General features: G+C 37.7%; 1 protein-coding gene across 1 annotated transcript in view; it reads left to right on the forward strand.

Moving 5' to 3' along the window:
* The first annotated feature begins 1,109 nt into the window (after positions 1-1,109).
* Positions 1,110-12,059, forward strand: part of LOC137255613 (unconventional myosin-Id-like) — a 70,365-nt gene continuing 59,415 nt past the window's right edge. The window contains exons 1-2 of the mRNA XM_067793061.1: positions 1,110-1,285; positions 10,359-10,567. Of these exons, the coding sequence (XP_067649162.1) occupies positions 1,188-1,285; positions 10,359-10,567 (307 nt within the window). The 5' untranslated portion in view covers positions 1,110-1,187. The remainder of the gene's footprint in view (positions 1,286-10,358; positions 10,568-12,059) is intronic.

The raw sequence follows: 12,059 nt of genomic DNA on the forward strand, positions 1-12,059 counted from the left end.
TGACAGTTCATCATGGCTATACAGTAGAGAAAAAAGACGAATGTTGGTTTGTCAGGTTTTATGAATAACGTTCTTTCTCTGACAGCACATTCTTACTCCGAAACATTTTTGGATATATGTCGTTCCCCTTAATATACATGGGTCGGTGGAGAAGTTTAGTGGTTGAAGCGTACGTTGACTCGCCTCTCCCGAGGGTCGGGTTCGATTTTTTACGATGCTGCATACTCATTCCCTTCATACTGGGCAGTAAAAGCATCATTATAGAAATATTTTACATTTATAAAGTGAGTGAGTGTTACTTTATTTTTTGACTAATTACTTCGCGTGAATGAGTGAGTATGGCTTTACGCCTCCTTAAGCAATATTCAAGCAATAGGGGGATACACATTGTACCCATGTAGGGAATCGAACCCGAGTCTTCGGCGTGACGAGCCAGCGCTTGGACCACAGTCTTCCACACAGTCACTAGTTCGCGTGTATAGACATGATTGAATTATTTCTTAAATGCGTGACTCGTGAAGGTCCCAGGGTAGTATAGGCCTTCAGCAACTTATGCTTGCCTCCAAAGACGACTATGCTTGTCGTAAGAGGCGACTAACGGGATCGGGTAAACTAACAGCTAGGGATCGGGTGGTCAGGCTCGCTGACTTGGTTGACACATGTCATCGGTTTCCAATTGCGCAGATCGATGTTCATGTTGTTGATCACTGGATTGTCTGGTCCAGACTCGATTATTTACAGACCGCCGCCATATAGCTGGAATATTTCTGAGTGCGGCGTAAAACTAAACTCACTCACTCACTCACTCACACACACTCACTCCTAAATGCGTTCACCCATTCATTATATTTCAGTTAAGATTTAACCAACAAATTCACGTCGCATCTCGTGGGCCTATCATGCCACGGGCTCAGACGGTTACAAAAAACCTGTTAACCGTAAATGCAGTATGATAAAAATAGATCACCTGAGCATACGACCCTTCAACACGGAAGTGATATCACAAATGTATGTGTGTACTAGTATTTAGCGAGAAGCTACTGAACGACACAACGTTTTCTTCGTGAGATATATATAAAACGGATCCAATTTCACAGACAACCACTTCATTGAACCGTAGCGGGAGCGACTTGGGCCGACACCGGTTGATATAGCGCCATCTACAGGCACCTGTTGAGAGTTTAACCATGGCGGGGATACACGAAGGTCCCGAATATGGGATCGGAGACTTTGTATTGCTGCGAGAACTTACATTCGATGCTTTTATGGAAAATCTCAAACACAGGTAAGCATTTGTTTGTGATAGAATGAATATTTATGATTTTCGTTGTATGACAAGTTAGAAAAACTCATCATAACGCGCCCTAACTTCATATGTTGACTGACGAACTTCATTGATTGTGAGTCACCTCTTGCCGGCTCCAACGCATTACATTCCACAGAGAAGATTCGCACTGACTGGCGAGCTCGGAAACACAGCTAATTACTTTGTACTAGGGGTCCCGACACTGAATATGGTGAAAGTTTACTTGCTGTCTCTTTGGACTTGTATCAGTCCGACAGGTGAGCAGCCATACCTGTCAGTGATCAGATTTTAATTTGAAAGTGCAAGTTGACATTTGCGAAGTCTTTGACTGTGTAAAGAATATACTATCCGTTGTTGCACTTATACATACATAAAGAATATCAGATCAAAGATAGCACAGAAAAAATAGCTTCATGTACATTACTTCATATTACCGTAGTTACTCTGAAATTGGGTGACATGTGTGAGTTTACTGTGACAGTATTACTGTAACGACAGAACTGGTGGGAAAGATTGCCGTCCGTAATTTGTGTTTTGTTGGGGTTTTTTGTGCTCTTCTATGCATAACAATGTATGGGATTTTTTTAATTAAAAACGATAACCATGATTCTACTCCAAAACCATAAACCTAGCCTGTCTCACAGTCCCTGAACCACATTGTTTACACTGCTGCCTAGCCATCACTGCAGTACTAAAGCTACTCCCTGCTGCTCCATTTCAGTTTAAATGGGTTTGTTTCTATCAATATTACCCTCATTATACGAGGGTATACACGATAAATATATGTATATATATATATTCAGAGACTAAGTGTTACATTACCATAAACCTAATCCAAAACTGAAATATTAAAAAAACAAATATTTCATGCTGACGTTACGGGCAAAATGCTTAAGAACTGGTGTTCTTTAACTTATGTTTATTGTACACACACTTATTCACATGCACATACATTCACCCACAGATGATAAGGTTTTGTGTAAATTCAACCCAGACTGAGAATAGTATTATCATAAAGAAAAGAGGCCTCATGTTTACCAAATATTTAAATTTCTTCCTGTCTGCTGCCTTTATGGATGTCAGTGTCTTTTATTTAATGAGGAACATTGGGGCAGTAGGGTAACCAAGTGGGTGAAGCATTTACCTGTCACGCTGAAGAGGCAGGTTTGATTCCTGACATGGTTACAGTGCATGAAGGCCATTTTGGGCCTCCCCTGGCGTGATATTACTGGAGTATTGCTAAATACGATGTTTACAACTAAACAAACCCCTCTTAGTGATTAAAGGCACAAGACTTCTTGTTCAAATCTTAAAGGAACGGTTAGATAGCCTTGTGATTAAAGTGTTCGCTCAATTTTCAGAAAACCCAGTTCAGTGCCCCACATGGGTGCAATGTCTGAAGACCATTTTTGATGTCCCCTGACAGGGTATTGTTGGAATATTGTCAAAAAAGTGCCAGAAAACCTGAGTCGCTGGAATCAAATAATGTCATTCTGATGATACAGCATTAAAGTCCCTCAAAACAGTTTACAAAGTAAAACAATGTAATAAAATATAACATTTCACAAAATGGAGAAAGTGCAACGTGCCTCCTCAAACTTGATGACTCTGTACAAAGTAGGACTGTAATATAAAAGTTAACGTCCCATATACCTCAGGAAGATATTGACCATGTTGTCACCCCTTAACATGCGTCATTTACAACTCTTAGCGCTAATAGAGCTTCGAATTTTCTAGAGGTTTCTTGAAAATGTTTCATAATGGAGTGTTATTTGTCACATATTAATCTTGACAAGAAGGATATATTTACACAGAATAACTTTAGCTAAATATGACCTGTTTCTCATTGATATATATATAAATAAATGAAGAAATAAAAACTGAAAGCGTTAGTATTTCTTAGTGATTATTAGTCATACATTTGATAGCTTGTTTAAGCTCCAACTTACAGGATCTGGTTGTCACATGTCATAGCATCCCAAATGCTCAGATCGATTCTCATGACAATGATCACTGTGTTGTCATGTCCAGATATGATTATTTACACACAGATGCCTTATGGCTGGAATTATCCTTGAGTGTGGCGTAAAACTAAACTCACTCACTTACTCAAATCTCACAGAATCATGCTTATTCCCATACAATCTTATGATACCACGATGCATCACAATAACTAATAAGAAATGAAATCACTGACATGCAACTCTGAAACCTTGTGCGTTATATCTTTACAAGGTGCACTAGTGTCGTTATTTTCCACCCAACGTATAGCTGTGTAGAGTTATGTCCCTTGTGCACCACCAGGAACCAGCGTTCATGTGTTTGATATCTGCCCAGTTTCCAGCCGGTTCAGCAAGATTCCGTCTCATGGGGCCTCACCAAAGTGAGATTAGTACCGATATACCAATACAATATACCAATACAGATATACCAATGTACCAGTACCAATGTACCAGTACCAATGTACCAGTACCAGTACCAATATATGATTAGTCTTTGAATGTAATCATTTGTGAAAGAAACAAATGATTCCTTTTAAGCTGGTGATTGGATAGCCTAGTGGTTAAAGCATTTGCTTTTCAGTGAGTGAGTGAGTTTAGTTTTACGCTGCACTCAGCAATATTCCAGCTATATGGCAGTGGTCTGTAAAAAATCGAGTGTGGACCAGACAATCCAGTGATCAACAACATGAGCATCGTTCTGCGCAATTGGGAACAGATGACATGTGTCAACCAAGTCAGCAAGCCTGACCACCCGATCCTGTTAGTCGTCTCTTACAACAAGCATAGATGCCTTTTATGGCAAGCATGGGTTGCTGAAGGCCTATTCTACCCTGGGACCTTCACAGGTCTTGTTTTTCAGACTTTGATTCGTCATGTTGAAGCAATGTAAACCTAAAAATGTGCTAATTTATGTCGGAAAAAGCCTTCTGTATGATGGAAGATTCATTTTGGACTTCAGCATTGCAAAAAGGACTGACCTGAAAGGGAGTCAAAAATGTGGATCAGGGACTGTGAGGCAGACGATAACAACATGTTAAATCAGCTGAAGGAAATCTGATATTGCTGTTACATTTCTTGATTGTAATGTCATTAAGGTTCAAATGTAACTGTAAACAGGCAAGAAACACTGAATTATTGATCTGTATTGATTGGGAATGTCCCATTGATCAATACAACACTGTATCAGATTCAGAGTTGATCGTAACTACAAATACATTATGATCTGCCACAGTGAATTAAAGCAGCACTGAAACATTGCCACACTGAATTAAAGCAGCACGGAAACATTGCCACACTGAATTTAAGCAGCACGGAAACATTGCCACACTGAATTAAAGCAGCACTGAAACATTGCCACACTGAATTTAAGCAGCATGGAAACATTGCCACACTGAATTAAAGCAGCTCAGAGATTCAGATTCAGAGTTGATCGTAACTACAAATACATTATGATCTGCCACAGTGAATTAAAGCAGCACTGAAACATTGCCACAGTGAATTAAAGCAGCATGAAAACATTGCTAACATTTGAAAATGATGTTTTAATGTGAAAGTGACATCTCATTTTTTGGCATCTTCAGGAGGCGATGGGGTAGCATAGTGGTTAAGCATTTGTTTGTCATGCCAAAGGATTTGGGTTTGATTCCCCGATTGGGGTCAATGTGTGAGACCAATTCTGGTGGCTTAAAACCCAACTCCCTCAGCCACCCAGGTCTACTACAGGGTCTTCATTTAATACACAGAAGGGCCGATGTCTGTCCTTCTCAAGTAAAAAGGATGGCATCTGAAAGCTTATTTTCTTCATGCCTAAAAATAGGATCAGCACTAGAATTCAGGGGTTGGTCGGATAACCAGAAGCACAACATACTTTTTTCAGACCCTCCTGGGAAAATTAGGATCGGCTTTAGTATTCAAAGGTTGGTCGGATAATCAGAACCACAAGATATTTTTTTTATACCCTACTGGGACTTGTTAGTTACAGTAGCTATCCCAGTAACAAAAGATTGTTGTCGGTGACAATATTGAAAGGTTATCAATGTGTCATCATAACTATTATTACTGTGAAATATATTACTGTGTTGTTTTTTTTCTGGACTTGAATATATATCACCAAAAGTACAGATAAGCTGCGTATCTGTGAATTATGCAATGAAAAGTCAATTCCTGCCAAGTCTATTGCGTACACGTTTGCTGGAACATTTGGAAATACTCAATGTATTTGATCATGCATGCATACACACAAACTTTAACTTGTGTACTGGTGGATGGATGATTTAACTGAGATATATGGAGAGGTTTTATTTCAACATGAACTTTGCAACTTGCAGTCTTTTTGATTGTTTCTCATATTACAGATTAAACATATGCAACAAACACATAAATCAACGTTTTTTTCATTTACAATTTGTTGTACTTTTTGTGATTAATAGCAGAATATCCACTTGAGTTTGAGTGAGATGGGTATGATTTAGGATACCCAATTGAGACAAACATGTACATGACACAATGACTCCAAAAGTTATCTGTTGCTCTGTACTACTCAAGGTTTCTTGAAGATGATTATAATAATCAGATATTTTCAAAATATGCATTTGGCATATAATGAGAATCATTTATTTATCATCAAATATATGGGTTTTGATCCTACAAACATGTGGTTCTTTACGTGAAGCCCATTTGGAGTGTCCCAGGCCTTTATTCACCAGAAATTTGTCATTGAAAATTGCAGACTGAGGTTGGAGAAAGTTTTTATAGTCTTTAGTTTTTTATAGTCTTTTGGTTGTAACATCAAGTTTACATCTTAAATCACAGAAGTTGTATATGTACATTAAGGCCAGACCAAGTGTATTTCTTGTTTTTGCAGATCTTTTTCTTCAGAAAATCTAATGGCAGGAGGGAAAAGACCGAAACAGTCAAAGTAATATTCTTATTAGATACTAAACATATTTGACTTGGCAATTTATAAACTTATGAAGTCTATAAGAGGCAAGAAACAATCTTCAAAAGTTTATTCGGTAAGTTTACATTTTTGGCCAATAATAAATTAAAATTTTATTTTTTGAGCATTAAAAATTAATTACTTTTTTTCTTATTGTTGAAAAAAGACCTCTGGTGGATCCTTTTAACAAGAAATAACATTGGTATGACCAACTAGACTTGAAGTGCCTTGAATTGCACTGGTCTCACACAAACTGACCAGAGTCTAATCTTCCTAAAATCATGTAAGACTCAAAACTAGGCATGTATGAGAATTTAAATCAGTTATCATGATTATCTGTTTCCAAGGTCATAAATAAAAAGTTAATGCTAGTTTTCCTTGTTTTGCAAAGAATATTTTTGTTTTCAATACTAGCAGTCAATGAAGGTGTAGATCCAGGCTGATTATTTCAAGTTGAAACACTCTTTACCCCAGGACAATACTCAACATCTTTTAACTTTGACCGATTAATGACAGCATGTTGACTGTAGGAATCAATACAGCGACAAGAGGTCCTAGCAAACACATGGCAGCTAGCACATGGTAACTGTATCGTGAAAATGGATATTTGATCACGAACCGTTAGTTGAATAATGATCTCAATACATTCATGATCAGGGCTCGATATGAACAGATGATGTATATTAAACAGGAATGGATACACAACAAAAGCTGACAAATGTGACATGATCTGTTTGACTGGTGGAAGTGCCCCTCTGTTCTCCTTACAGTGTTGGTAAAACAGTAGAGCTGGAATAATCATTATTGTATCTGTTTGTTTGGAGCTCAGGTTCAATATTTACCTCATTCCAGAGCATGGCCGAATACTCCCATGAGATGGTATCAGAATATTTCCAGAACTTAGCCCCAGCTGATTTTGATAATTGTTTGATCGGCATTCTAGAACTTGGCAAGTCAATAGTGAAACACATAACTTTATGGATAACACATCTTGTTTCTTGCATAGATTGACATTCTTGTACCATTTTTAAGTAAGAGGTGGCCTTTATGTTTGACATTGTGTTTGAAAATGGTGTTAAAACCTACACTGAAATGTCACTCTTTTCAATAAACAAGATATGCTGTTTATAAAGTCATATGCTTTATTTATTATTTTTGATAATAATACATTTTTGTGATACCTTGATTTTCAGTAAATTTCAAAACTGAAAAGGTTATTTTTATTTCTTCAGATTGATATGTCTTGAATATATGTGCCATATACATTATATGATATATATAAATACAGCTGCCAGGCTGCCATGAGTACCACCAGACTTCAAAACCTGCAAACCCTTTTCAGACCTTCTATATGAAAGTGGAATACTGAACGTAAAACCTAAAATCGTGAACTTTTCTTAATCTGAATGAAATTAGAAAAAGATGAATGCATTGTCAAAGAAGAGCCATGAGTGAAATTCCTCAACCCTTTTTAGTCTAAAGATTCTTTTCCTTCAGTGCTGTGTTTGTTTCTGAAAAATATCTTCAGTTGATGGATTTGCATTTTTGTCTGCTCCTGCTTGTTGATTTGTGTTGAGCCCTCCAGAGCACGTTCTGAGACTAAATGCAATTGTTCTGCTTGGACAGCAATCAGATTTTAATATTTACGAGTTAAAAAATATCAACAGGAAGTAATGCTGGTGAGTGGCTTAGTTTGTTTAACAGTTTCCTACTGACTAGCATTTTCTGCAGTGCTAAAAGCCTAAATTAAGCAAGTACAGGTTTTCTCCTGTAGTTGCCACCTCAGTGGGGCCCCTTTTTAATTTAAATGAGTTTATTTGTTACTATCAAAACTATATATATTGAAGGACTAAGCGTTAGTCTATTTATCTGGGTAAGATTTTGTCTGCATCTCTGCTCTCCATGGGGCTCGTTTTTATTTTAAATGGGTTCATTTGTTATTATCAAAATTATATTTATAAACTGACCATGTGTTAGTCTCTGAGTAGCTACACCAATGAATGTGCTATCTGAAGTGTATGTACAACAACTGGTTGTACAATAGTTTCCAGCATTCCCCTTGACGTGGAAAACCTGCATATATGACACAGTGTAGAGTGAAAATATGCATACATGCTTCAATTGCAATGAAATCACTAATCAAAACCACACAATATTCAATGTTACAGGACCTGTGAAGGTCCCGGGGTAGAATAGGCCTTCAGCAACCCATGCTTGCCATAAAAGTCGACTGTGGTTGTCGTAAGAAGCGACTAACGGGATCAGGTGGTCAGGCTTGCTGACTTGGTTGACACGTCATCGGTTCCCAATTGCGCAGATCGATGCTCATGTTGTTGATCACTGGATTGTCTGGTCAGCACTCGATTATTTACAGACCACCGCCATATACCTGGAATGTTTCTAAGTGCGGCGTAAAAGTAAACTCACTCACTCACTCAATGTTACACTTAGTAAATGTAACTAAATTGATTTCTGATTTCAGACTGATCAGAAAGTACACACAATAATTCTTTAGAATTTAGACTTGGCGACAGATGCCTGATAAAAAAGACATTATTAGTTGAAAATCGATTATCGATACCCCTAAACATTTGGAGCCAACCAGACCCCCAAATATAAGTGTCTAGGGGGAACCCTGATTGTCATGAAAATCAAACTAGAGAGCTTGTAAAATATGCTTCCTATGGTGACATATCCAGGTACAAACACATTTACAGCAGGTCATTTGGAATTTAATTTAAAACCACAGGATTGATATATAGATTTATCACCACATCGATGTGAAATCTTGGTCTATTGGCAGAAGGTGGTGACTTCTAGCCATAAGGCAGTCAGAAGCTTAATGTAAAATGGGTACAAATTGTGAAGCCTATTTCTGATGTCCCCTGTCGTGACATTGCTGGAATATCGCTGGAGTATTGCTAAAAGGCGCATAACACTCAACTCACTCACAGGTTGCTAGAGACCAACGCTAACACCGCCATATACCATGTATACCAGGAATATGGCTGAGTGCAGTGTTAAACAAAAACCAAACTGAAAACAAACGCATGTTAACCTACACTACCAACAGGAGTGACTTTTCTTCATCACAATGACTGATATCATTGTATGATGTAAAGATATATAAAGTGTGAAAAAAAACTGTTTCACATCAGTTCTCAGTGTATACTGAATAACACAAGTTGTCTCTCTTGAATTTCCTGGACAGTGTTTTATGTTGAGTCACGACCATGGGGTCTCAGGGACTCCCAGTTACTGTTTTAATATGTAAGGGCAGTGTGAAGTAACAATGTAAAGAAGTATACATTTGGGAATCAATCAATTTGATCATGTAGCAGTGTTCGAAACAGCCACCGGTCTGCTAGCACATGGCTAGTAAATCTCCACAGTCACTGGTGCAACTGGCGGTTGAATTTTCATAGGGTCATTTTATATGTTTATCACTCTCTCTGACTTGTTAAGTTATATTACACATACGATCATGGCAGATTATGGCCTGATAAAAATGTTCTTCATACTAGCAGCTTAGTGGTGAAACACATTCAAATTTTGGGCTAGAGAATTATTTTGTGGGCTAGTAACTTTAAAGCATTATAAGCTATCCCAAATGGCTAGCAAAATTAGGAAACTATTTCACGTGCTGTCATGTGGACTAATTGATGAAATGATGGACACAAATGCTCTGAAAGAAACAAACAATCAGCAAAGTCACAGATGTGTTGTGGGTACAGTGAATGATGTTGTATGTCCCTTTGGACACAGTAAACTTATTTTCCATTCTGTACATATCTGTGTCATGTAAAACCCAGCATGGACTGTAGTGTTTTCACATTGACAAACAATAGCTGTTCTTTTGAAGGAAGTATTTAAGCATGTCAAATTAGGTGTTCAACAATTCGGGTTGTAAGAATTTGTGCCTAACAATTCAGGTTGTAAGAATTTGTTCTTTCAATATTCAGTGCCCAACTCCCCAAGAATCCGTCAGTATGACGACAGTACGTAAATAATCTTATCTGAATCGGACAATCCAGTGATTGACATCCTGGGCATTGATCTATATCATAAAGATTTTTTCTCTGTACATCAAACGTATTGTTCCATGTTGCAGGTATGAGAAAGGCAAGATCTACACGTACATTGGCGAGGTTGTTGTCTCCGTCAACCCATACAGACCAGTGGATATGTACAATCAGAGTTTCGTGGAACAGTACCGAGGACGGGAGATCTACGAGCGTCCTCCACACATCTTTGCACTGGCCGACAATGCCTACAAGACCATGAAAAGAAATGCTAGGGATACCTGTATTGTCATTTCAGGTAAGACATTACTAAAACAAAAGCCTAAACATTAGGGGTGAAATGGTATGCTTTTACAATGATAGGATACCTAATGTCTTACAAGGTCTTCGCTTCGTTTTGTTTCATTTCGTTTTGTTTCGTTTCGTTTGGAATATGAGATATGATGCTTAAGCTGAAAATTGAAAGCAATAGACTTCTAGCAAAGAAATACATAGCTTTTGACAAAATGATTTGATTTTTAGCCATTTTAGGAAAGATTTAAAAAGGTTAATAAAACGTTGGTATGAAAACTGATAACACTGAATTTTTTAATTGCATTACGGTTTGCCGAACCAGAAGCACAATACCACACTTCTACCAATACCATGGTATATTGTTTTACCTCTACCAAACATTGTGTGAGGTGAAATGGGCTATAATGTCCCACTTCAAATTGTTTCACTCATATGACAATATGCATGCATGTGTATGTGTGGCTGCTAGTACAAGCTTAGACTTAAGCTGGTTTAAAGTCCTTGGTCATAGGGATGAGATACAAGTTAAGCATGAATACCCCACTCAGACCATAATACTCCGACTCCAAGCCAACCATTCCTTATAGTACCCATTAATGCCAAGTGCCAGGCAGGGAGCAACAAGTACCATAGTTTTAACATCCTTGTTTTAAGATCGCACTCCAGGCAGATGCCTTAACCATCAGACCACAACTAACATTGTGTAGATTTGGATTAATTAATCAACCAAATGCTTCAGTGTTATTGTTTATGTATTTGTACGTGTATTTATGTATTCAATGTTATTGTTTATGCAATTATCCCAGGCATATGTTTAGTGTAAGGCTCCATACATACGTAAGGATTGGAATATCGTAAGAACAGTTGACTAGATTCTTTTCATATCTGGTATTTAGGTTTATCATAGTAAGAGAAAGGTGTCAGTCATGTTTGGTGACCTTGACCTTCATCTCAAGGTTGAAAGGGACTTTAGCATTTTACCTTGTAAGTGAGGTATCTCCAGAACTGTTATCAGTGTTTTTTTCATATTCAACACCAAGCTTTATCAAGGGAAGGCGCAGGGCCCAGTTGATTTTGGTGACTTTCAGTAAAATTTCAAGGTCATGGCGACACTTTGAAGATTTCAGCATGCTAAACTGCATGTTATGCTTGTTACATACAGTTTTCAGCACCTGACTCCAATGGAATACTTCTAAGCGACTCCTCAAAATATTTTTGAGTTTGAACAACTACAATTCAAGATACTAAGAGAGTTTGAAAGTAATGTTTTTGTTGGCATTTTACTTCGTCTTAAGCTACGATTTTCACTTTCATTTCTTTTTAAGTTTGATTTGATAATATGCGGTGGGGGATTATGTGACAATGCTTGTTTTCCTTTATTGAAGTAATGCATCATTGAAAATTCAATATCTCCCATTGATCAGCAAATGTTGACCTAGACAAATGAGACCTAAGTACACCATTCCAGGTAAGGACAACCATTCAGCATACTATGG

The sequence above is a fragment of the Haliotis asinina genome, chromosome 11 (genome assembly GCF_037392515.1).
Source record: "Haliotis asinina isolate JCU_RB_2024 chromosome 11, JCU_Hal_asi_v2, whole genome shotgun sequence".
NCBI lineage: Eukaryota > Metazoa > Mollusca > Gastropoda > Lepetellida > Haliotidae > Haliotis > Haliotis asinina.